The 24,487-nt window shown below is 31.5% G+C and overlaps 1 protein-coding gene across 1 annotated transcript in view; it reads left to right on the top strand.

Moving 5' to 3' along the window:
* The window catches only part of LOC129942614 (homeobox protein abdominal-B), a 133,210-nt gene that overhangs the window by 69,866 nt on the left and 38,857 nt on the right, over positions 1-24,487 (top strand). Inside the window, exons 2-3 of the mRNA XM_056051629.1 lie at positions 13,987-14,051; positions 18,908-18,959. Of these exons, the coding sequence (XP_055907604.1) occupies positions 13,987-14,051; positions 18,908-18,959 (117 nt within the window). The remainder of the gene's footprint in view (positions 1-13,986; positions 14,052-18,907; positions 18,960-24,487) is intronic.

Here is a 24,487-nt window from a genome sequence, read left to right as displayed (position 1 = left end):
AGGTTAAGAGAAAGCAACGTAGTTTTTAAAAAAATCTCATTCCATTTTTTTTCACAAAATAAAAATTGTGTCTTCTAGGTACAGTTTGAAATATTTTAGTATATTACTTGGTTTTTATGGTACCAAACTTTGAAAAAAGTTGAATGTAATTTCTTCATGTTTTTGAATAATTAATTTTAGAGTTGATGTTGAATGCTAAAACCCAGAAATACCCGTTTTCAATATTATATTCATATTTTGTGTTCCAATTTATTCGAAAAAAAAACTACCTTAAGACTTTAAATCCTTAATAAGATTAAATATTGTTTTTATACAATTTCGCGCTCTTCTGTTATGAACCGTATTATCATTAATGCCGTAGGTGATAATGTTTGGCAGTGAAAGGCTTAAAATTTATTATGAATTGTATGAAAATAAATAAGATACTTAGAACATTTAACCGGAATATTGCAGTAAGGGATAATAGATTAAATTTTTTTTTTAAACATCTACTCCCTGAATTTACATTCTTCAAAAAGCCTGATATAAGATTGTTTTTCGAATTTAGTTTAGTTTTATTGAATTGAAAAGATACTAGAACAAAACATTGTATTTTCAATTGTAAGATTACACAAGTCTATAAATGGTTTGGCTGAAGGCCATCTACCAGACTGACATTTTTTTTAAATTTATACATACATATATACGAAAAAAAAGCTTTTAGATACAATTCAATAAAATAATCTTTATTATTCTCAAACTTTAAAACCTTAAGGTTTTCCTCAACTGTTCTGGCTCTAGGAGCGAAGAGCGTTCAATGAGTATTCATATAGAAGGGTCCAACCTAGTTTTCCATTTAAGATGTTGATCGTTTCTTCTAAACCGATTATATCTATCCCAAAATAGCACTTTCGAAACTCCTTGAGTATTGGACAAACTCCCAAGATATGAAATACATCTTCGCGTAATATTTTTAATTGTGGATGGTGAGGAATGTACTTCAAATAATTTAGTTCACCTCTTACTTTAAATAACAAGCTGATTTTTTTGGGTACTGTTTTTGGTCAAGAAGTAGGTGTTGTGGTTCAAGAAATGGTTAACTTTACTGTAGTAAGATCTGTTAATTCACTCATAAACTTATAGTACATCATGTTGTCGACTTTTTTCAGCAAGTCATCAAAATTCAACTTAAGCACCTCGATTCTTTCGTCTGCTGAAAAAGTAGTTGAGCATTTTCTGTTTTAAAGAGTGGAAGAGACTGGTAATCGCTTCCACTCTTTAACACACGAATCTTCAGAATTAATAGCTTGTGTGAGTACTATTCGCTGAATTTTTTGGTCACCCATCGCCAAAACTTTTGACACGTAGTTGAAATGTAATTTAAGTGTGTCTAAAAGAGGGACCTTATTCCTGTTTCAAGATGTAACATATAGTTGGGCGTCGTACTTGGCAACTTGAAAGTAATTTTAATAAAAATACGGGGGAACTTTTCCACAGCTTCAAACGATCAATACCCTCATACTTGCGTTCCGTAAAACACTATCGCAATTGAGGTAGCTCGAAATACTTTGTGTTTAGCTATGTGCGAAACGCTATTTCTTAGAATGCAACTTCTCCAAAAAGAAAACAAAACACGCTTTGCTTCCGATAGTTTGGATTGTAAATGTTTGTCTAGATTCAAGTTAGATACAATAAAAAACTCCCAGATACTTGTATTCCTTTACTATTTCTATCAGGTCCTCGTCAAACGACCACTTCTCCCTCCTGGAATATCTCCCACCACCGTTTCTGAATATCATCATTTTTGATTTAGAAAGATTTAATTCCAGATTCCATGTACCATGTTTTGCAATAAAATTGAACCCTATTTATCATTAGCTGCATCCCGTCTACAGATTAAGCTAGGAAAATTATATCGTCCCCGAATATACCACCGATGCCACCGAATGAGTTATGTCATTTATGCATAAGATAAAGAGAAGAGTACTTAAAACGCATCCTTGCTTAACGCTCATTGACGTACCAAACTCATCGGAAAGAGAATTTCCATCCCAAACTCGTGTGAATAAAATAACATTCCCTTGCATTCATTTAAAAATAAAAATGTACTTCTTATCGAAATAATTATTTTGAAACAAAGTAATACTTGGCATTTTTAATAGCAATTAAGGGCCAGCTTATGGTATCTCTCTTTCGTTTATAGCTAATGGATACATTCTGTGATCTTTTCAACAAAAATCACATTATAATTTTACTTCCGCTTTCTAGAACTTCAAACAATTTAAACTTAATCAACAAATTTGGTTTTTCGGTTATTGGAGATTCTGTTAAGTCTGCATTAAAATACACTGTTTGTTTCTGTAGCTTAATAATTTAATTTCTTGTTTAAACTTAAAATTAGGTCAAAGAAGATAATTTCAAAAATGTCTCGCAAATATTTCTTTGCATTTTTGTGACAAATTTTTCTAAGAAAAACATTAAATAAAATTTAGGTTTTTGCGCAACGACATTTTAAAAAGCTTTTTTTTCATATTTTATCCCCACTGACTGGAATACAAAAATAACCCTTCTTATCTAATTATCATTTAAAAAATTCCAATTTAATGCTTGGAATGAATCATTATTTTCGTTTGTTTTCTGCTAACTTTCATTTTTCATTCAAGCGTGATTATGAAAAATCAAGTCAACAGTTTAAGCTACAAAAATTAAGTTCTTACAATTTAAAAAAATAAACAAACTGGAAATTGGATACTGGCCAAACTTAAATAATTTAAAATACAGTCAATTTTTTCATACCTAGATCTAAAACCAAATGTTTAAACATATTAAATAAATTGTCGCCATATTTGTAATTATTTTAAGACTAAATGTTATTCAAAATTAGATACCTACTCAAGAAATTGTATGCCGAATTTTGAAAAATTCTTTAAAAAGTTCAAACATTCAACCTTGAACAATGCAATTATCTGTGAACTCTGCCGTTTCCGTTTGATGTTTTTTTTTTTTTTAATTTACTGCGGTGATAGCATTTCTCATAATAAACGGATGATTATTTTTCAGACGTTTCTTATCTGACAAAAATCCACAGTGCACTGAATTTAAAATTATATTCATTTGCATTTTTGATTTACATATATATACAATAGATACAAACGAGACGTGATATTGGAATAAAACTACTTACCTGACTTAAAGATTGCTCATAAGTAGAAGCTAGCAAATTATTTCAGAGAAGATTCCATTTATGCAAACAGTTCACGTACAAAAACAAAAATCAATCAAAAAATAATTCTTTATTTATAACGAATACCTATAGTTTATAAATTTGTCTGCAAAGATAGAAAGACTTGAATGTCTGAAGATTCTAATTATTGCTGATTGATTTACATAGTCGAAAGTTTTAAAGTTATAAGGTATTTCATAGCTTCAGAGCTAATTAAAAATTAATTACATAGATTTCATAAATTAAAGCTAAGTTTGTTTATTCATAATCAATATTTGCAGTTTAAGAAACAACGTAAACTAATAGAAATAAATCATAAAATTTACATAAATTTAAGTGTAAATAAAAAAACTTACTACTCCTCGTTTAGGAGCCACTTTTTAGTAATTCGTAAAACATTTACTATTTGATTACATCACCAAAACCAGCACGAGATTCATTAATGAATTGAAAATTGATTGTTTATTTCTGCAATAAATCCCCTACTTTATAGCAATAAATAAAAATGGGTAATTGCTGTCTGGAAAATTATAAAAATTAAGCCGTATTTCATGTAAAACCACACGAACAACAAGTTATTCAAATGTTCAATGCAATATAATGTGTGATATGATTTTGCTCCTTTTTCTATCATCAGTAATATATAAAAATAAAACCAATTCGATTCCAAATATATATAAAAATATCTCATTCTCAATATAACGCACATGCGGTCGAGATTTATTTTTCCATTTTAATGATTTTATCTCCTATTTGGAGGAAAAAGAAAATGAAATACAATATCTTGATGCTTGTTTCGGATGTTTACACATCAGCCATTCTTTTTAAACAAAAACATTTAGCCATTATTGCTACATAAATGCACGAATGCATAGTTATGAAGAAAAGTATATATATGTTAGGTGTAGGAAAATGGAAAATCAACATGAATGTACTTAAGCGCCATGGATGAGAGAAAAACATGAACAATCCATTAAGTTTTTCTATGATGTTCGAAGAAAAATCTTTATGATGCCTAAACGAGGAGTAGGTAATATTAGAAAGGCACTCGAAGATGCAGATGAAAATAATATGAAGTGCGCGGTGTTCTAATACCTATGGGGTGAGTTCATATTTTTATTCATTTTGTATAAATAAACATGAGATGAAAAAGTCAATTGAGGAAATGAATATGATGCCTCTCGATTCGGGTTCTTGCTATTTGCAGAACGACGGGCGTTTTTTTGTTGTCGAATGGAATTCGTCGAAACTATTTTAAAATGTTCTGACAAGCGATTTCAAGTGACACAATTATGTTCCAAATGTATTCAAGCATAGAATAGGAATATATGATCATCCTGATTCAGCTGTCCTTTCTTCTCTTGTAGACGTCCATTTTAATCTAAATTTTCCCAGCCAGCAACGATGTTTCATAGAGTAATTGCAGGAGCTATGTCGCGTTTTTTTGAAAAATCAAAAACAAAAACATCAATTTAACAATGGTATTATTTTCTACCATACTAAAATTGAATTTCAATTCTTAATGTTACTGTATTTTTGATCATCTCCACAGTTTGGAGAAAAGGGTACGCATTCATTTTCGACATGTTGTACCTACGCTGGATCTTATTTTCTCGATTTTTGTTTTAAATTTAATTTCTTTAAAATGTTCTCCTTTTCGAATAGATATTCTCTTCTCTATGTTTTTTGGTCTTATTCCAGGTCCTCTTTTGTCCAATTACCTCTTGTCGTCTTTAAAAAGATAAATGGATAAGCAAATTCAACCTTTGGCATCTTCTGAAAAATAGCCACAGTTTATGTATTATTATATACCAGGCAGCCGCTCACCATTTTAAAACTTGACAACAAAAGGGGACAAATAAAAAATTGTTAAATATGCTTTTAAAACACGTATTGACAATACTAGGCTCTGAAACTGCACAAAACGCCTTTATACTCGTTCTCGCGTTAACTTTTTGTACAAAACTAAAAAAACTTTTCCAAAGTCAGATAAAGAGCTTCAAACAAAATAAACCAAATTTTGTCAATTTCTTTATGGTCGAATACTTAACTTAGTACCCGTAGCATGATGGTTAGTGCGTTGGACTGTCATGCCAGAGGTCTTGGGTTCGATCCCTGCCTATGCCATCTTAAGTCTTTTCACGGGTACTGCCTCTTGCGAGGAATTGACAAATTCTCCAAGAGTAACTCTTGTCATGAAAAAGTGCTTTCTCAAATTAGCCGTTCGGATTCGGCATATAAACTGTAGGTCCCCTCCATTCCTGACAACATTACTCGCACCCAGGAATGGTTGAGAGTTGTAAGTCACTAGGCCCTAGTTCTCAACGGACTGTTGCGCCACCCAATTTATTTTATTTATTTTTTTACTTAACGAAAAGGTTAAACAAAGATTTTACAAAGATTTTACCTGTATGACAAGGAGTATGAATTTTTTTAAGTGTGTTATCTCTCCCGCAATTACCCTAAGTTGATATTCTCTTCAAGAATTGTAACTTTTAAAATCTGGAATATTAAAAAAAAATCAGAATTCTAAGATTTTAAAATTTCAATGTTTAATGTATTTATCAATTCACTTAATTTCTGATCAAAATTCGAAAGGAGATAGTTTTGGAAGTGTATTTGAGACACTATAGGAATAGGATGGATGGATACATATATGAAAAAGATATTAAATAAAAGCTTAGAAAGAGCTAGAGCTACAAGGGATTCCAACATCCAATATTTAAGCGTAGCATAAGAACCAAAGAAATAAAGGCACTAAGTCACTAATGACGATATGAAATAACACCACTTTCTAATGAGTTTAAGGTTTTCGCGAACATAAAGGTTGTGTTAAATGATGAATTTGTATTTGATACTTAAATAGTTTTCTTATATGCGTTGGCGTTAACGTCCCGAGCAGACTTCTTTAAGTTACTTAAGGTTTCAGAATTTTTGTATTTACACGAAATCTCAGCTTAACAAATATCGCACGCGTGTTTTACATTTTTTAATTTAATTTTCCTTTAACTTTTTAACAGAGTGTCCTAGAAAACAATATCTTATTTTATTTATTTTTACTTAAAATGGTGTCTCTTCTGTTTCTTAATAAACGGTGATTTTTTAAGAGCTTGAAAACTTTAAAAAAAAAACGCATAAAATTTGCAAAATCTCATCGATTCTTTATTTGAAACGTTAGATTGGTCCATGACATTTACTTTTTGAAGATAATTTCATTTAAATGTTGACCGCGGCTGCGTCTTAGGTGGTCAATTCGGAAAGTCCAATTTTGGGTAACTTTTTCGAGCATTTCGGCCGGAATAGCCCGAATTTCTTCGGAAATGTTGTCTTCCAAAGCTGGAATAGTTGCTAGTTTATTTGTGTAGACTTAAGACTTGACATAGCTCCACAAAAAACAGTCTAAAGGCGTCAAATCGCATGATCTTGGTGGCCAACTTACCGGTCCATTCCTTGAGATGAATTGTTCTCCGAAGTTTTCCCTCAAAATGGCCATAGAATCGCGAGCTGTGTGGCATGTAGCGCCATCTTGTTGAAACCACATGTCAACCAAGTTCAGTTCTTCCATTTTTGGCAACAAAAAGTTTGTTAGCATTGAACGATAGCGATCGCCATTCACCGTAACGTTGCGTCCAACAGCATCTTTGAAAAAATACGGTCCAATGATTCCACCAGCGTACAAACCACACCAAACAGTGCATTTATTGGGATGCATGGGCAGTTCTTGAACGACTTCTGGTTGCTCTTCACTCCAAATGCGGCAATTTTGCTTATTTACGTAGCCATTCAACCAGAAATGAGCCTCATAGCTGAACAAAATTTGTCGATAAAAAAGCGGATTTTCTGCCAACTTTTCTAGGGCCCATTCACTGAAAATTCGACGTTGTGGCAGATCGTTCGGCTTCAGTTCTTGCACGAGCTGTATTTTATACGGTTTTACACCAAGATCTTTGCGTAAAATCTTCCATGTGGTCGAATAACACAAACCCAATTGCTGCGAACGGCGACGAATCGACATTTCACGGTCTTCAGCAACACTCTCAGAAACAGACACAATATTCTCTTCTGTACGCACTGTACATGTATGTAGACCATAAATCGGACGTAAAGCGCGAAACACATTTCGAACTGAACACTGATTTTGGTAATAAAATTCAATGATTTGCAAGCGTTGCTCGTTAGTAAGTCTATTCATGATAAAATGTCAAAGCATCTTTCTCTTTGACACCATGTCTGAAATCCCGCGTGATCTGTCAAATACTAATGCATGAAAATCCTAACCTCAAAAAAAATCACCCTTTATAAAACATGTTATTCCGAAATAAAAAACGTTTCTACAGCGTCAACGAAATTTATAAGTTCTTTCAACTTTTAAAACTTTGGAATTTATTGAATTATTTTTATAAAAGTATTTAAATAAAACACAAAGTTCATAATAAATCTATAAAATTTTCTGCAACAATTTTGAAAATAAAATTAAAATTTGTTACACTTGCTTATTAACGAATTGTTTTTATGATAAGTTAAAATTGATTTTATAGTGTTTTTGTTCGCATCAAAATATAAAATTCTCCACACTCTAAAATTTGATAATTGGGGCTCTGATTAAAGCGCAATACAAAATTCAAAAATTGCACTTAAAAATAGTATTGAAAATTTAAAACATACACAGAAAATAAATATTCAAGTTCAAATATTTCTGTTCAATTAATTTCATAGAAAATACCTTAGGATTTAAAAAGCTATAAAAAGAATTGATTTTGTTGTTGAGAAGAAAAGTAGTAAATTAAACCTTTAAACTAAAATATTTTAGTGTTATTTTAATTAAGAAGAACAAGTATTTTCTCATGAAATTTTAAGTATATTAATCTTGATATTTAATGAAACTCATTTTTTTGATTATAGTCCAACGATGAAGTTCTTTTTAAATCAGTTTTTAGAATTTAGAATGTTTTTTAAGAAATACAATAAAATTGGAAATCTCAGCCCTAGCAATATTAATTTCGGTACATGTCAAAAATAGTATTTTTCTTTTGTTTCATTTTGCTTTCGAAAATCTCCTTTCAAATTCAATGATCATTTAATTTTAGAGTGACCTTAGTTCTTTATTTTTAAAAACATACTTACAATTTTTGCATTTTGTTTTTAAATAAATACAAACATTAATGTCTGTTTTAGATTATGGTTTGAATTTTTGCTTCATTAATTATTGGTATGTGAAAGGTTGTTTTTGTGTTGAATTATTTGAGTTATTCTTTACGCCGAATTTGCATAGAAGTTGTAGACACCACATTTTTTTAAAATATGTCCTAAATTACAATCAAAACTAAATTAAGTATTTAATGGATTCAAATAATCAAATTACTTTAAATGCATGTAACTTTTTCTATCAAAATTAATATAAGTTAATTAAATATTTGAATGCGGTCTTAATTAAAAAACAACGGATACATTACTTAACTAATGAGGATATAATATTTAAACCTCGATGAATATTCTTAAAATAACATTGGTTAACTGATTATTACGTTGCAATCGAATTATACTATTTTCAAATACAAGATCAGTCTATCACTTCAGGTTTCTCAGATACAACCTTTTATAATCCGAAAAAAACCTTGTATAGGGCTTTTCTATATTCATGAAGAATTAAAAATTCCTTATTTTAAAATTCCGTAGAAAAATTGTATTATCTTATTTGCTATAAAAAAGCTTTCACCAGACACAATTACCTTAAAACAACGTTGAGACATTTATGCTAAAACGGTTCTGAACAGAAAAACGCAAAAGCGTATACACAAAAATGTTCGATTTTATCACAGTCAGAAGAACACGGGCATTTCTGAATTTGACTACAAAGAATTTCAACCAGAGTTTCCGAATCAACAATAACAATTATCTCTAAACAAATTAATTAAAAACATTAAAAACAAACATTCAATATTTTTTTAAAACTTTAGATAGAGTCAAATGAAAAGAAAAATTACGAAAACTAGGTGATACTAAAATAGTTTCAACTGCATCTAGAAGATAATTATTTGTTCTTTGGAAATCAATTTACAATTTATTATTAAGGGATGCTTTGTGTATAGTTAGCCTTTAAAAATTCGTTTTAGGTTGTCTTTAACATTAAAGGGGAATATGTTAACCTGATGTAATACAAAGAAAGGCATGATTCGAATTCAGAACATCCTAATCCTTAAAAAAGCGTTGTATAATAATAGTTATCTCGATTGGGTTTAAAGTTTTTTTTTATTGTTTTGATTAGGCTTTTCAAAAATATACTTTTCAAAATGTATTTTCATCGTATGCCAGCATAACTTATATTAGACCGTGTTAAAGAGAAAATCTACTTTTTGAAGAATTTTAAACATTAAGTCCATTTTGTGATGGATTGGTTAAAATATAAAAGTTTGACAATGTTTTGAATATCTGTAACTTTAGTTAGGTTACCATGAAAAAAATCACAATATGTGATCTGCTCATTCTCCAAAATATCTTTAAGAAAAACGATAGATTTGGTTCAATAATATTTTTAAAATCATTAACTCTGCCACAAACAAACGTTCTTATGTTCAGTATTTTTTTTTGGATTCGTATTAGCAAATGTCTTTAAATGTATAATATTAGGAAAACTGGAAAAATATGATTTTAAATGAACCAAACTTAACAAGGTGTATAAATTACAAATCACATGAGCTAGATTTTTGAACCTCGATAGAACTTGTTGCACATTTACATCTAATCCACAAAAACTCAAGAAACATTTCTGGATCACCTCCAGGATCAACCGTAAAAATATTTGTAAGCATTTAAATTTTGAAAACTATTAAATATGTTAATTTAATGAATGCCGATGACTTCATTTTCAATGCCTTATATAATATATAATATAATATCAAACATTTTTGTTCTATTGCACCAAATATTACTTAGCACATAGGATTTTTTTTAAATAATCTTAGCTCACTTTTTCAAATCTAAAATTTGTCAAATTTCAAAAATAATAAATGTGCACTGAAAGCTAGACTTAAGCTAATTAGTTGGAAAGATTTGCACTTCGCATTGCATCATGTATAGCAGTAGCAATATCAATAAAATACATTTTTTCTTAAAGACAAATCTCTTTCTGAAATTCGAAAAAATCGGAGAAAATTTCAACAAAAAAAATTATGAAGAAAAATTATTATCAAGAACATGTGCAAAAATTAAAGTTAAAATATAAAACTCGTAATCTTAAAGATAACCAGTATGAATTATAAACTTATGTGTTCTACATGTACCAACCTATCTTTGTACATAATATGTAGGTATACACCTCTTCGTACCTGAATCTTCAGTATGGTAAATAAATGAAGGTAAGTATACTCGTTGTTGCAAAAGCAATTAAAATTAGTTTCAAGTTAAACAAGACAAAAACTACCAAGAAACTGTTTCTTCGCAAAATCTAAAAGTCAACATATCTCAACAAAAAAGATTTCAAGAAGGAAGTAATTAAAAACTTAACAAATTTTATGATTTGCGAAATAATTGTGCCTTATTAAAAATGTGTCAAAGCTAGTTTAGGTCATCAATCTTATTTTTTAAACAAATTTTAGTTCTTGTCTTAGAATAATTAACAGGAAGTTTTGTTTTAAAATCGTTATTAAATAGATTTTTTTTTTGATTATATTACAAGAATATGCAAATACATACACATGTATGTATGTATGTTTGTATTTCCATTTCCAAAATTGAAAAATAAAAATTACTAAAATAAACACTTTCAACTTATACTCAAATAATAAAAGAAGTAATATTTTTGAGATAACACTATGCGTAATTTTTAGTTTCTGAGTTTGGTGAATTTTTGTCCCAAAATCTGTAAACCTTATTTTCTTTTATAAAACTCTAAACAATTATATTTTGATTTGTGACATTAATATAAATGAAAACTTAACTCTAAAATCAGGTGACTTTTAAGAACCCTTCATTTAATAAAACTGTCGATATCTGTAACGAACAATTTCAGAGATTCATTTGATAGAAGCCTTGAAGAAGTTGATTAATAATATATTTTCGTAACTCCTTTTCACAAACTAGCAGTAGTCATTACCCTGTGCTTCAGAGTGTAGCCTTATATCTTCAATCTGTGTTAAATGGTGTTTTTCAGCAGGTCCCGATTATATTCAACTGGCAGTATTAAAGAAGTTTAGAAATACAGTTTAACTTACTTACTTTCTTTCACATTTAAAGTTTCCCTGAAAACGTGATGGTTAGTGCGTTGGACTGTCATCCCAGAGGTCTTGGGTTCAATCACTGTACTGCCTCTTGCGAGAAATTGACAAATCGAAGAGTGATTCTTGTCATGAAAATTGCTTTCTCGTATTATGACTGTTCAAAATCGGCTTAGAATTGCAGGTCCCCTCTAAACTTAACAACAAAGGTTGACAAAGGAACCGTTGAGAGTTGAAAGTCACTAGGTTTCATTTCTCAATGCACTTTTGCGCACCATCATATTTTTAAAAATAGGAACATTTTCCGGTAAATAAAAAAAATCATTTTTTAAAACAATTTTTAGGAAAGATGACAAGACGGAGGAAACAAACTACAGGCTTATTGCAAATCTTTCGCGCATTCCTTAACTTGTTGAGAGAGTTGTTTGTGAGTTCCGAATTTCTGAAAAAGGCTCCATTTAAACAAATCTTCTCAAATTCTCAACCAAATTTTTAACCACCTTAGAACAAGGTTATAAAATTGACTTTAACTTAGAGCTATTGGTATTCCACCCTATTTTTTAAGCTTGAATAAAATTTGATTTTAGTTTTATAGATTTTAACAAGAAACATTTAGAAATTGTTTTCGTCTTCACCTTGAATAAAACTGGACAAAAATTTTGCGGTTTCAAAAGTATAGGGCTGGAACTCGACATCTGTAAAACTAGGTTGCTAAAATATTTTTGTTTTCAGTTAAAAGTCTTACATTTATGAAAATGTAACAAATTGTTAAAAACTATACTTCAAACATATTGATTCTGGCATAGCCGTCACATATCGTGCTTTAGGAGGAGATTATGGTTTACGTAATCGTCCAACTACGCGAGCAATTGAAAAAATTGTGACAAAAACTTGAATAGACTGGATTGGTTACAGATATTGTAAGACCTATGCACAATTGTTTGGTGTTGCCAAACACCAGAATGTGTGGATTCCTCGTCGTTCTCAGGAATTAGGACTGTCTTACGGCACGTTGTTGGGTATTTTGCATTAGGATCTGCATCTATATCCATATCCAGCTTACACAACAACTAAAGCCAGCTGACCATTCACAACGTCGTAGATGCTTCAAATGGGTGCTTGAACAACAGGCGGTTTACGGCGAATTTTCCAACAAAATTTTCTTCAGCGACGAACCACATTTTGCACTCGCGGTTCTGAGACTCTTCAAGTAGTTGAAGAGAGGCCATAACGTACAAAAATATACTGTTTGGTCCAAAGATTGGACCTTACTTCTTCGAAAACGACGATGGAACGACTGTTACCGTCAATTCAGAGCGCTATGGTCATATAATAACTATTTTTTACCTTCTATTAAGGAATACGACTTGGAGAATATGTGGTTTCAACAAGATGGTGCCACATTCCACGCAACTCGAGCTAATATGGATTTATTGCTGGTAACATTTCCTGGCTGTGTATTTTCTCAAAGTGGCGATATAAAAGGCCCACCATACATCATACGATTTGATACCGCTGGACTTTTTTTGTAGAGCTACGCAAAAGTCAAGGTGTTTATGCAAATAAACTTTAAACTCTTGTCCACTTGAAAACCAGCATTCGTCAAGTTATGGCTGAGATACCGCCCAATATGTGTCAAAAACAGTCGAAAAGTACCTTAAAAGAATCTTTGCTTGCACCAATTCGAGTGGTGGTCATTTAAATGATGTTGTGCTTCACACATAACGTCAAGGTTCAAACTATATAAAACTAAAAAGAAATATCGTGAAAAATAAAATATTTTGTATGTGTTTTATTTACGTTTACTTTTGAAACCGCAAAATAGATAATCCTGTCTTATTTTGCTTACAGTGATACTAGAATTCGTCTGTGATGAACCTCTGGTCGTAGATTGACGCGAGTTATAAGTTTATTACTTAATATAGAATTCTAAAGGGCTAAAAATAAGTTTTAATAGAAACTGCACACCTGTTTACGAAAATATCATATTCCTAATAAATACCTAAATATTGGAAACAATATTTTTTAACTCAACAAAACCCACGCTTATTCTAATTTCTGATTTCCTACTTTCGGTGACTTCATAAGACTTTTATTTTTTTAAATCTCCATCTCAGTCTTTAAAGAGATTCATCATTTAACGTGCGTAACGAATCGTCTAGCTTATGGCTACCTATATCAGACATCAAACGTTTCGAGAAGTGATACAAAATTTATAACCAGCTATAAATCTAGCATCATCAGTAAATCCAACTTTAACGACTTTAATTCGGGATGAGATTAGATATGTTTAAATATTATTTTACCATATTTACATATATAAAGCTTATTATTGGTACAATCTGATAAATATTTAATCCTAAATTATTTATCTTTAAAATAATTCACTTAAACTGTAACTAGCCCAATTGTTTCTGATACAAAGTCGAAAAATTGCACGGTTTATAGTTTTGAGTCTCTTAGTCATAAGAAAATAAAATTAAAACTTAACAAACAATAAAGTATAACTCACGCTATAAATAATTGTTATAATTATTTTTGTTTTTTTTTTTGTTGTTTTTGTTTTTTCAGAAGTCAGTAATGAGAATTACTTTGGCGGTGCTTATAAGGTTGGCAGCACATTAATCATACCAAAGGTGAGTCTTATGGTCAACTCAAACCTTAAAACAAAAAACATACAATTTTTCGAGGTTGTTAGCGAAACAAATTTAAGAAAAAAAAAAAAGCCATTCACTCTGAATTTTTGTTTTTTTATTTATTTATATTTTTGTTTATATTTATTTTTTTTTGTTCTCGTTGTCTTTTTCTTCAATTATATTCCAAGTCGTGAATTTAATTTTGTGTTTAATATTATACTCGCAAAGCTCCACCACCATTCTGTCTATGCTGATGATGGTTAGAGAGCACGGAATTTTTATTTTTTGATCTTGTCGTTTTTATCGCTGTCAGAGTTTCGGTTGACTTTTTGAGAAAAAGGTGTTTATTTTTAGGATTTTGGTTTTATTATGGTTTTTATATTTTAATGTGTTGTGAGTTTCGTGAATGCGTTAAATATACCTACGCAAAAGAAATTGAAAAATCGCTCGTGTTCGAATTTTGAATGACGCTAATATCTTAAATATTTTGGAAATATTTTCTTTGGAATTATTAATGTGCGTCTGCAAATGTGCATGGATTTATAAACGCGTGAAATTTAAATATACCGTAAATACTTCATACTAAAGTGAGCTCAAATATCAAAGCGGAGCCGTTTTCGTGACTTGTCTTAAAGTGTGTTAAAACAATTTTATAAATTTCAAGCCATAATGCTGACAAAATGACTAGTTTTGATTAGATTAAATGTCTATGTACAGTCATATGAAATTTTTAAAGAATTTTTCAATGTCTGAAATTGCTGCAATTGTAAGTGTCATTAAAATATTATACTCAAATCAAACTTAATCAATAGCTAAAAATACTTTAGTGTGTGTATATTATTTCTTATTCAGTAAAAAACTTTATGAGAAATTAATAATTTTAAGTATCACTATTAAATATTTATTTTCTAATAAAATTATTCATAACAAGAGATTAGTGCGGTTTATTTTATAAATCTACTCCTCGTATAGCTTCAATATACAGTTAAAATTTAAATACCAATTAATGACACCTTTAATGGGTCGTATATATATGTAGTGAAAACAGTAAACTTAAATTAAGTTGATAGTAAAAGTAAATAATTATTTAAAATAAATAATATGAAATTTCTTGATTTTTTTAAAGAGTGTATTCAGATTATTTGTATTGAAAAAAAGCAAATAAGCAATTATATGAAAACTAATTGTGAAAATTCGATATGATTTATAAATATCTTGTGTGTTTTAAATCATTGAGACAGCTTATTTATGTTGAATTTCAATATCTATTTTCAAATCAAATGGGGTGGCGCAACAGTCCGTTGTGAACCAGGGCCTAGTGACTTACAACTCTCAACCATTCCTGTGTGCGAGTACTGTTGTCAGGAATGGAAGGGACCTACAATTTAAGGCCGAATCCGAACGGCTAGTTTGAGAAAGCACTTTTTCATGACAAGGATTACTCTTGAAGGATTTGTCAATTCCTCGCAAGAGGCAGTACCCGCGAAAATTATTTTTTTTTTTTTTTTTTAAATTATGGTGGCACAGGCAGGGATTGAACCCAAGAACTCTTGCATGACAGTCCAACGCACTAACCATCATGCTACGGGTACTACAATATCTATTTTAAAGATTGATTGTTGCGTAGCTACATAAATAGTATGTGATCGCTAAATTTCCCTAAAATCCTTTTGAAGGCATCACGTAGTTGCATTGTAACTTTATACAGTTTTATCCATTTTGTAGTTTCAAAAGTAAACGTAAAAAAAACATTTAAACAATCATCATGCGAATTGTTACAAGCACCGATTCCTTTGAGGTAATTTCGAACATTTTTTGAAACACATTGGCCGGTTTTTCAGCTGTAACTTGACGAAGTTGATTATTAAGTGGTCAAGAGTTAAATATTTATCTGCATAAACACGATATTTCGCTTAGCCCCAAAAAAAAAAGTCCAGCGGTAATAAATCGCATGATTGTGGAGGCCATCTGATATCACCACGGCGAGAAATTAAGCGCCCAAGAAATATCTCTTACTATAAATCCATATTTGCTCGAGTTGTGTAGCATTGGGCACCGTCTTGTTGAAACTACATATTCTTCAAGTCGTCTGCTTCAATTAGCTGGCGCAACAGTCCATTGAAAACTAGAGCCTAGTGACTTACAATTCTCAACCATTCCTGTGTGCGAGCACTTTTTGTCCGGGAAGAAAGGGACCTACAGTTTTACACCGTATTCGAACGGCTAATTTGAGAAAGCACTTTTTATGACAAGACTGTTGGAGAATTTGTCAATTCCTTGCAAGAGGCAGTAGCAGTGAACAAAAAAAACTTTTAGTTGACAAAGGCAGGGAACCCAAGAGCTTTCAGCTACGGGTCTTATTCAATAGCTGCAAAAAAGGTCGATTGTCCATACAGCTCTGAATTGACGGTTACAGTCGTTCCATCGTCGTTTTCGAAAAAAAATTTCAATTACACTCCCGGAACAAAGAGCGCACCAAACACTGACTTATTGTGGATGTAATGACCTCCCTTCAATTACTTGAGGATTCCCAGACCCCTAATGCGACAGTTTGGTTTATTAACATACTCACCGAGTGAGAAATGGGCTTCGTCGCTGGAGACAATTTTCTTCGAAAAATCGCCATCCACCACTACTCCTGGTGTGTAAGCACCCATTCGACGTATCTACCACGCACGTTTTGAATGGTAATCTGGCTTCAGTCGTTATGAGACCAAAAACGACAAGGAATCGACACATTCGGGTCTTTGGCAACATTTTCACTTACAACAGCGAAATGGTTAGTGGTACGTTTGGAACGATGATGCACACAATAGCTGTAACCAATCCAATCTCTTAATGTTTCTACACAATTTTTTCTAATTTCTTGCGTAGGTGGATGATTATATAAACAATAATCACCTATTAACCTACCATATGTGGTTGTGGTGGTTTTTAACAATTTTTTTTAAGTTGTGGGATAGTTAAGCAACCTATTTTCGTAAATGTTAGACTTTCAACTGAAAAAAAATGGTTTAAGAAATAAGTTTGACAGATGTTGAATTCCAGCCCCTTACTTTTGATACAGCAAAATGGATAACGCGTTATAGTGGTAAGTAGATAGCACCTGTAGTCCGAATGCCTAAAAATAGAACAATCAATAAAATTGGCATTGATATACTTTGGAGGCCACTGCTACTGCTCGGAAATAATCTGGAATTGAAAAGTATAATCGTAAGGGAGGTCCTTTTAAGACATTTTCGCTTAGAGACTATTATTTCCTTCTGCACCATTAGCTGTTACATGCTGCCACGTCATTATAGAACCCATAAACTCTTTCATTTCTTTGAGTTCTTGGTGAAGATCAATAGCGAATTTTATGTTTAAATTGAACAACATCTTCTGCAAAGATTCACAGTTTTTTTAATTTAATACTTTACATATTTTTATTTGGGCCACATACAAGAACTTAAAACATTTGCCCTTAAATAAAAATGTAAAACTTTATAACTCAAAACATTTAATTTTTTTTTAGTCTTAATAAATTCAAGTGTCACCAGCACCAATATGTAATAATATAATAATAATGTAATAATTAGAGCTTAGAAATAAGTTGAAGTATTTACTTTAATTCCCTTCTTTTTAGAGTTGATTTTAGTTTACATAAATTCTATAATATTCAACGTATTCAAGGTATAAGAAATTTACTTGTATTTTTCCTTTCACGCAAATCATTTGGTACAGTGAAAAAAGGCTAAGTGAAAAGAAACCAACTTTTAAAACTTGAAAAAGGAAAGTGAAATAAGGACATATTTCAGCATTTAGTCGTATTGCACTCTGACAAAGTGAAATAAGGCCAAACTATTTTGAGATAAAACCAGCATGCTGGGGCACACGAGATATGGGATTTGGGGTAGGTGCGAGGTATAGTGTATGCAAAGTTTCTTTGCATCAATGCCAAATCACACCGTTGAAAGTGAAATAAATTTAATTTGGCTTTTACTTTTTTTAAGTGTAATAAAACCAACTGTTGAGAATTTGCTTAAGGTCAATTGTTGAATGTTTGCCTTGTTTCAATTTGTTTTTTTTTGCGGCACCAAATCAGCTATTCTTTTTCTTCAGATTTTGTTAGCCCATGGTAAATTTTTGTATTCACTTAATGATTAAACTGCGTCTACACTTACTACCTAAAAACTTAATTCCTGATTTTAATCCAGTCAAAAATTAAATAAGAAAAAATGATCACAAGCAAATCGGAAAAATTTAGTTGCTAAGCATTGTAGAGGTCCTATAATTGGAGCCGAACAACCTACCACAACTAATTTCGTAATTTCTTAAAGGATGATGCCAATCGCAACGTTACTGTGAATGGTGAGCGCTACCGTGCAATGATAACAAACTTTTCTTTACGCAAAATATCTTCCATTTTGACTTTCATTTAACTTACAGTGTAGTTTGAAGAAGATTTTAACACATAGCACACATCACACGTAACAAAAGATCAATTGAAAGGCGAATTTGTGAACAATTTATTACCACGTTTGGGATCGGTCAATTGGCCGCCTTTGTTAAGCCTCATGTGTACAATTGCCAGCCTGCTTCTATTCTATATAACATTAAAGCAACTATTCCTGAGATAGCAGCTTAGATGTTAACCGGGGCCTTCATTTGCATGAAATAATCTTGTACTACAGACTTAAATAAAGACTTTATACATTTTTCAATAAAATGTATGTTTTTTCTTTTATTTTCGATAACTTTTAAAAATCATTCGTTACTTTAAACTTTTAATTTTACAAGTTTTAATTTTTGTTTAAATTGTTTTCAAAGTATACGAAGTTAAAATAATTTTGTCTTAATATTATTTTTTTTTTCAGTTTAACCGCAATCACCACGCTAGCTATCCAAATTTTACTGGAACTTCTTACGGTATGTATCCTAATTTTTGTTCTTTTTCTTACTAAACTATGTTATAATTATGTTGAAGTGAAATATTCAAACAAAAATAAAGTTGTACACAAAGAACTAACCATAACACAAAAACAAATGATTTCATCTTAGGACCACCCTGAAAGCTTTTTAGTGTCCGTCCGTAAGTTTACATATTTTCTCTTTTTTTTTGGGAACTAGTTAGCAAGTGTTTAGAAACAATCTGAAACCTAAAAGTAGTAAAGAGAAACGATTATCTTACATCTTTGATAAAGTCTTCACCAAGGTTTAGTTTTACTATACCGACTCTTTTCATGGACAAAACTCGTTTAGTTTGAGAAAAAACTAACCAATTTGTTAAATTATTTATGTGGAAAAAGGTGTTTTTCGTTAACATTTAAAAAATCATAGGAATTTGTAGGTTAAGCAGCATTAAACTATGTTGGCAGATTACAGTTTATTGTTGTGTTATTAGGTAGAAAATTCACAGACTCTTCATAGTAGGAACTTGAACAGAAAATTCAAAGATCCATAAAATACAAAATGGTTCCCTGGAATGGTATTTTAATCATTTCAGGCATTTTTAAAATTTTAATAAAGGACAAAGGTTCGATTATTTCGCTTTAAGTGACCATCAATATCCTTTCAAGAAGTTGTTTTATTCTTTTTTCTTACAAATGAAATTAGGCAATTTTTTATTTGGAAAAGGCTATTTCAAAGTTAACATTTTGAACACTACCTCTATACAATATACATACATACATATGTATATTATAACAATTTAAAATCAAAAGATAAAAGAATCAAGCTTAATTAAGTTGCTCTGATTATCTCGATGATCGTAAAATGATTATTTACTTTTTATTGTTCATGCTTAATTATGTGTTGAGACAAACCAGGGACAGATTCTTAATTAACATTTTCGATGTCTTTGTAGTTTTTTTTTGTTTTCTTTGTTTTATATTTTAATTTATAATATAGACATTTTTTGTTAAAGAATAACATATATTTGGTTCAGATAAAATGAACGTTTCTGTGGAAATTTCAATTAATTTATTCGATTATAGGGGCGCTGTAGGTATATAGATTTTAACAATCTTCATTTTTTTATCGGGACTTAAAATTTTATAAATGGAGCGATAAATTGATATCTTTTCTTGGAAAAATGGAGATGAAAAACATTTAACAATTTAAAAATATGTGGAGTATTCAATTAAGGGGTTTTAAATTTATATAACTTCATTTAAAAAAGTCTTTAAAATGGGAGCACGCACACGCATTTTTTTATTTGATGACTTTTATTGATAAAGTTTGTTGTTGGTTTATTAAAATTTATCAGCTAGGTGCTAAGCATGTTTTGAGCATTGGAATTTTATAATAAGTATAGTCTGTAGGGTATTGTTCTAAATTAAGAAAGAATGTTCTTAGAGAAGAGTTTAAACATTTGTCCAGTAAATAAATACTGATAAAGAGAATTACATAACCTGAAAAGAAAAATTTAGAAAAAATCTAAAAACCATAGAATGAAAATTTGAAATGCAAGCGTTTGATTATATAATATAATATAACCAGCTGACCCGAAAAACGTCGTTTTGTCATATAAATAATTTCTAGAGAATATTTTGCTAGAAATAAATAACTTATTGTAAGTATGTAAGGATGTGGAATATAAGTGAAAGCACGGTGACAAAATATTAAAATAACAAATCACCTAATTGATATTTTTAATTTATTAAGGTATTGCTTCTAACGACCCCATTTGCGGCACTTGGTACAATACTCTGCCTTACACCTTATGATATAATAAGCAAGCAAATAGGTCGCATTGTGTTAACAAAAACATTGGCTACTTTGTTATTCTTATGTATTTAGAATCAATTGCAAAGCACATAGTCTACAACATCCAACAACTGCAATTCGAGAGAATCCACCAGATTTCTATACCTTTCAGATCTTTCTGGGACAATAATGCATTCCCACAAGATGAGTCAATCTATTTTAAAGATAGATACAAAAAATGAAGAGGTTGGTGGAGGTGTGTACTCTAAAACATTGAAATTAAGTCTCTCATTCTTCGTTCTCAATCATAATAGTGTGTTGCAATTGGATTTTTTGGCGATAAAAGGAGTCGTATTCCCGCTTAAAGAACTCGTGATATCAACATATAATATCCGTATTTTCTCAGATAGTCAGGCCACTATAAAATCCCTGGACTCTGTGTCGACAAACTCCGTAAAACCCTATAAAATTCAATAATCCCTAATATAGATGGCACAAAAGTTTAACCTTTGCTGGGTGCGGGCCATAGAGACATTGCAAGAAATTGTAATGCAGATAAACTCAGCAGAATCCATACCACCACGTTTTGCTAATACTGGCATACCATTGCTAGCGTGGTAACCGGACAATGTCTAATATAAAAGCATGCAACGCTGCTTGGCGCATTCTCAAATGACTTTTGCAGAAGCTGTTTGGATGAGGAAGAGTAGGAAACAACTATTTTTCTCCTCTGTATATTTCTTGCTCTAGCTCAAAAATACAAGAATTACCTAGGAGAATTCTTCTTTCACTATCTAAACGATCTTAATCATATCACCATAATCAGCCCCTCACGTTTCGTAAGGGACTCAAACTGGTTTCATTGAGAAGAAAGCCTCAATATTCATGTGGCATCACAATGGGCCAATAAACTGCCCTAAGAGTGTCGTTCTTCATCATTGACAGCCATTTTAACCTAACCTAGCATTGGTGGTACAAATCTGAACAATTAGCAGTGATTTTATTGACTTGATATATGCGATCACTCATCTGTGACGCACTGACCTAGAACTAAAAGCTCATCAGATGGGGCTTACACTATGTAACTCGATTCTACAATGAAATTGCTTGAATTCGAAAAATTGGTACTATTTGACTACTTTCGAACAAACGAGAATCGAATAGTAACTATCTTCTGAAACAAAAACACCTTGCTGCATTTTTGGAGACATCACTAATGTGATCGTTTCACATGAGGTAGTTGGTGATACCCATACCGAGAATATCGAGATGCTGAATCTCCTCTATGTAAATGCCATCCATGGATAATGGCAACGGGGTTATACCTAACTTTAATTGATTCACAAGATGCTCTCATTGACCGGATATTTCCCGATGTACGCAGACAATTTACAAATCATGATAGCTGGCAAAAAGGGCAATTTTAGCAGCAAAACAATTTGGATGAAAGAAAAAAAGAAAAAGAATTAAATCTCAAGATACAACATTTGTTACCAGGAGACTTGGTTTCATACAAATCTATTGATACACTTTGTCATGCTACCGAAGCTGTAAATTATCCAACTGAGTTTTCAAACTCATTGGATTAACCAGGCAAGCCACCGCATAACTTACAACTGAAGGTTGTATCTTCGGTGATTTTGTTTCATAATTTGAACCCACCACGGTTGTGCAACTGCACGCGATTAACAATTAAAAAATAATGAAAAATTTTATCGAAGTCATAATTCTAAATGCATTTGCAAAGACTATCAATAGGTCTCAAGGCCTAACTAAATCTATCTGCAGCTTAAATTTGAGCACTTCGTGTTTTTCACATGGAGAATTATACGTGGCGTGCTCTCGAGTGGACAAACCATCCAGTTTGTTTGTATTGGGGAAAGATGGGATCACAAAAAATATTGTACACTCTGTTGAATTAAGGGATTGATATTTTTTGTTTGTAGTATTGTAGTAATTAAAGAATTAATTTTAATAAATTAAAAATATCAATTAGGTGATTTGTTATTTTAATATTTTGTCACCGTGCTTTCACTTATATTCCACATCCTTACATACTTACAATAAGTTATTTATTTCTAGCAAAATATTCTCTAGAAATTATTTATATGACAAAACGACGTTTTGGTTTGTCCACTCGAGAGCACGCCACGTATAATTCTCCATGTGAAAAACACGAAGTGCTCAAATTTAAGCTGCAGATAGATTTAGTTAGGCCTTGAGACCTATTGATAGTCTTTGCAAATGCATTTAGAATTATGACTTCGATAAAATTTTTCATTATTTTTTAATTGTTAATCGCGTGCAGTTGCACAACCGTGGTGGGTTCAAATTATGAAACAAAATCACCGAAGATACAACCTTCAGTTGTAAGTTATGCGGTGGCTTGCCTGGTTAATCCAATGAGTTTGAAAACTCAGTTGGATAATTTACAGCTTCGGTAGCATGACAAAGTGTATCAATAGATTTGTATGAAACCAAGTCTCCTGGTAACAAATGTTGTATCTTGAGATTTAATTCTTTTTCTTTTTTTCTTTCATCCAAATTGTTTTGCTGCTAAAATTGCCCTTTTTGCCAGCTATCATGATTTGTAAATTGTCTGCGTACATCGGGAAATATCCGGTCAATGAGAGCATCTTGTGAATCAATTAAAGTTAGGTATAACCCCGTTGCCATTATCCATGGATGGCATTTACATAGAGGAGATTCAGCATCTCGATATTCTCGGTATGGGTATCACCAACTACCTCATGTGAAACGATCACATTAGTGATGTCTCCAAAAATGCAGCAAGGTGTTTTTTGTTTCAGAAGATAGTTACTATTCGATTCTCGTTTGTTCGAAAGTAGTCAAATAGTACCAATTTTTCGAATTCAAGCAATTTCATTGTAGAATCGAGTTACATAGTGTAAGCCCCATCTGATGAGCTTTTAGTTCTAGGTCAGTGCGTCACAGATGAGTGATCGCATATATCAAGTCAATAAAATCACTGCTAATTGTTCAGATTTGTACCACCAATGCTAGGTTAGGTTAAAATGGCTGTCAATGATGAAGAACGACACTCTTAGGGCAGTTTATTGGCCCATTGTGATGCCACATGAATATTGAGGCTTTCTTCTCAATGAAACCAGTTTGAGTCCCTTACGAAACGTGAGGGGCTGATTATGGTGATATGATTAAGATCGTTTAGATAGTGAAAGAAGAATTCTCCTAGGTAATTCTTGTATTTTTGAGCCAGAGCAAGAAATATACAGAGGAGAAAAATAGTTGTTTCCTACTCTTCCTCATCCAAACAGCTTCTGCAAAAGTCATTTGAGAATGCGCCAAGCAGCGTTGCATGCTTTTATATTAGACATTGTCCGGTTACCACGCTAGCAATGGTATGCCAGTATTAGCAAAACGTGGTGGTATGGATTCTGCTGAGTTTATCTGCATTACAATTTCTTGCAATGTCTCTATGGCCCGCACCCAGCAAAGGTTAAACTTTTGTGCCATCTATATTAGGGATTATTGAATTTTATAGGGTTTTACGGAGTTTGTCGACACAGAGTCCAGGGATTTTATAGTGGCCTGACTATCTGAGAAAATACGGATATTATATGTTGATATCACGAGTTCTTTAAGCGGGAATACGACTCCTTTTATCGCCAAAAAATCCAATTGCAACACACTATTATGATTGAGAACGAAGAATGAGAGACTTAATTTCAATGTTTTAGAGTACACACCTCCACCAACCTCTTCATTTT

This window comes from Eupeodes corollae, chromosome 1 (genome assembly GCF_945859685.1).
Source record: "Eupeodes corollae chromosome 1, idEupCoro1.1, whole genome shotgun sequence".
Taxonomy (NCBI): domain Eukaryota; kingdom Metazoa; phylum Arthropoda; class Insecta; order Diptera; family Syrphidae; genus Eupeodes; species Eupeodes corollae.
This window is presented reverse-complemented; position numbering and strand designations above follow the sequence as displayed.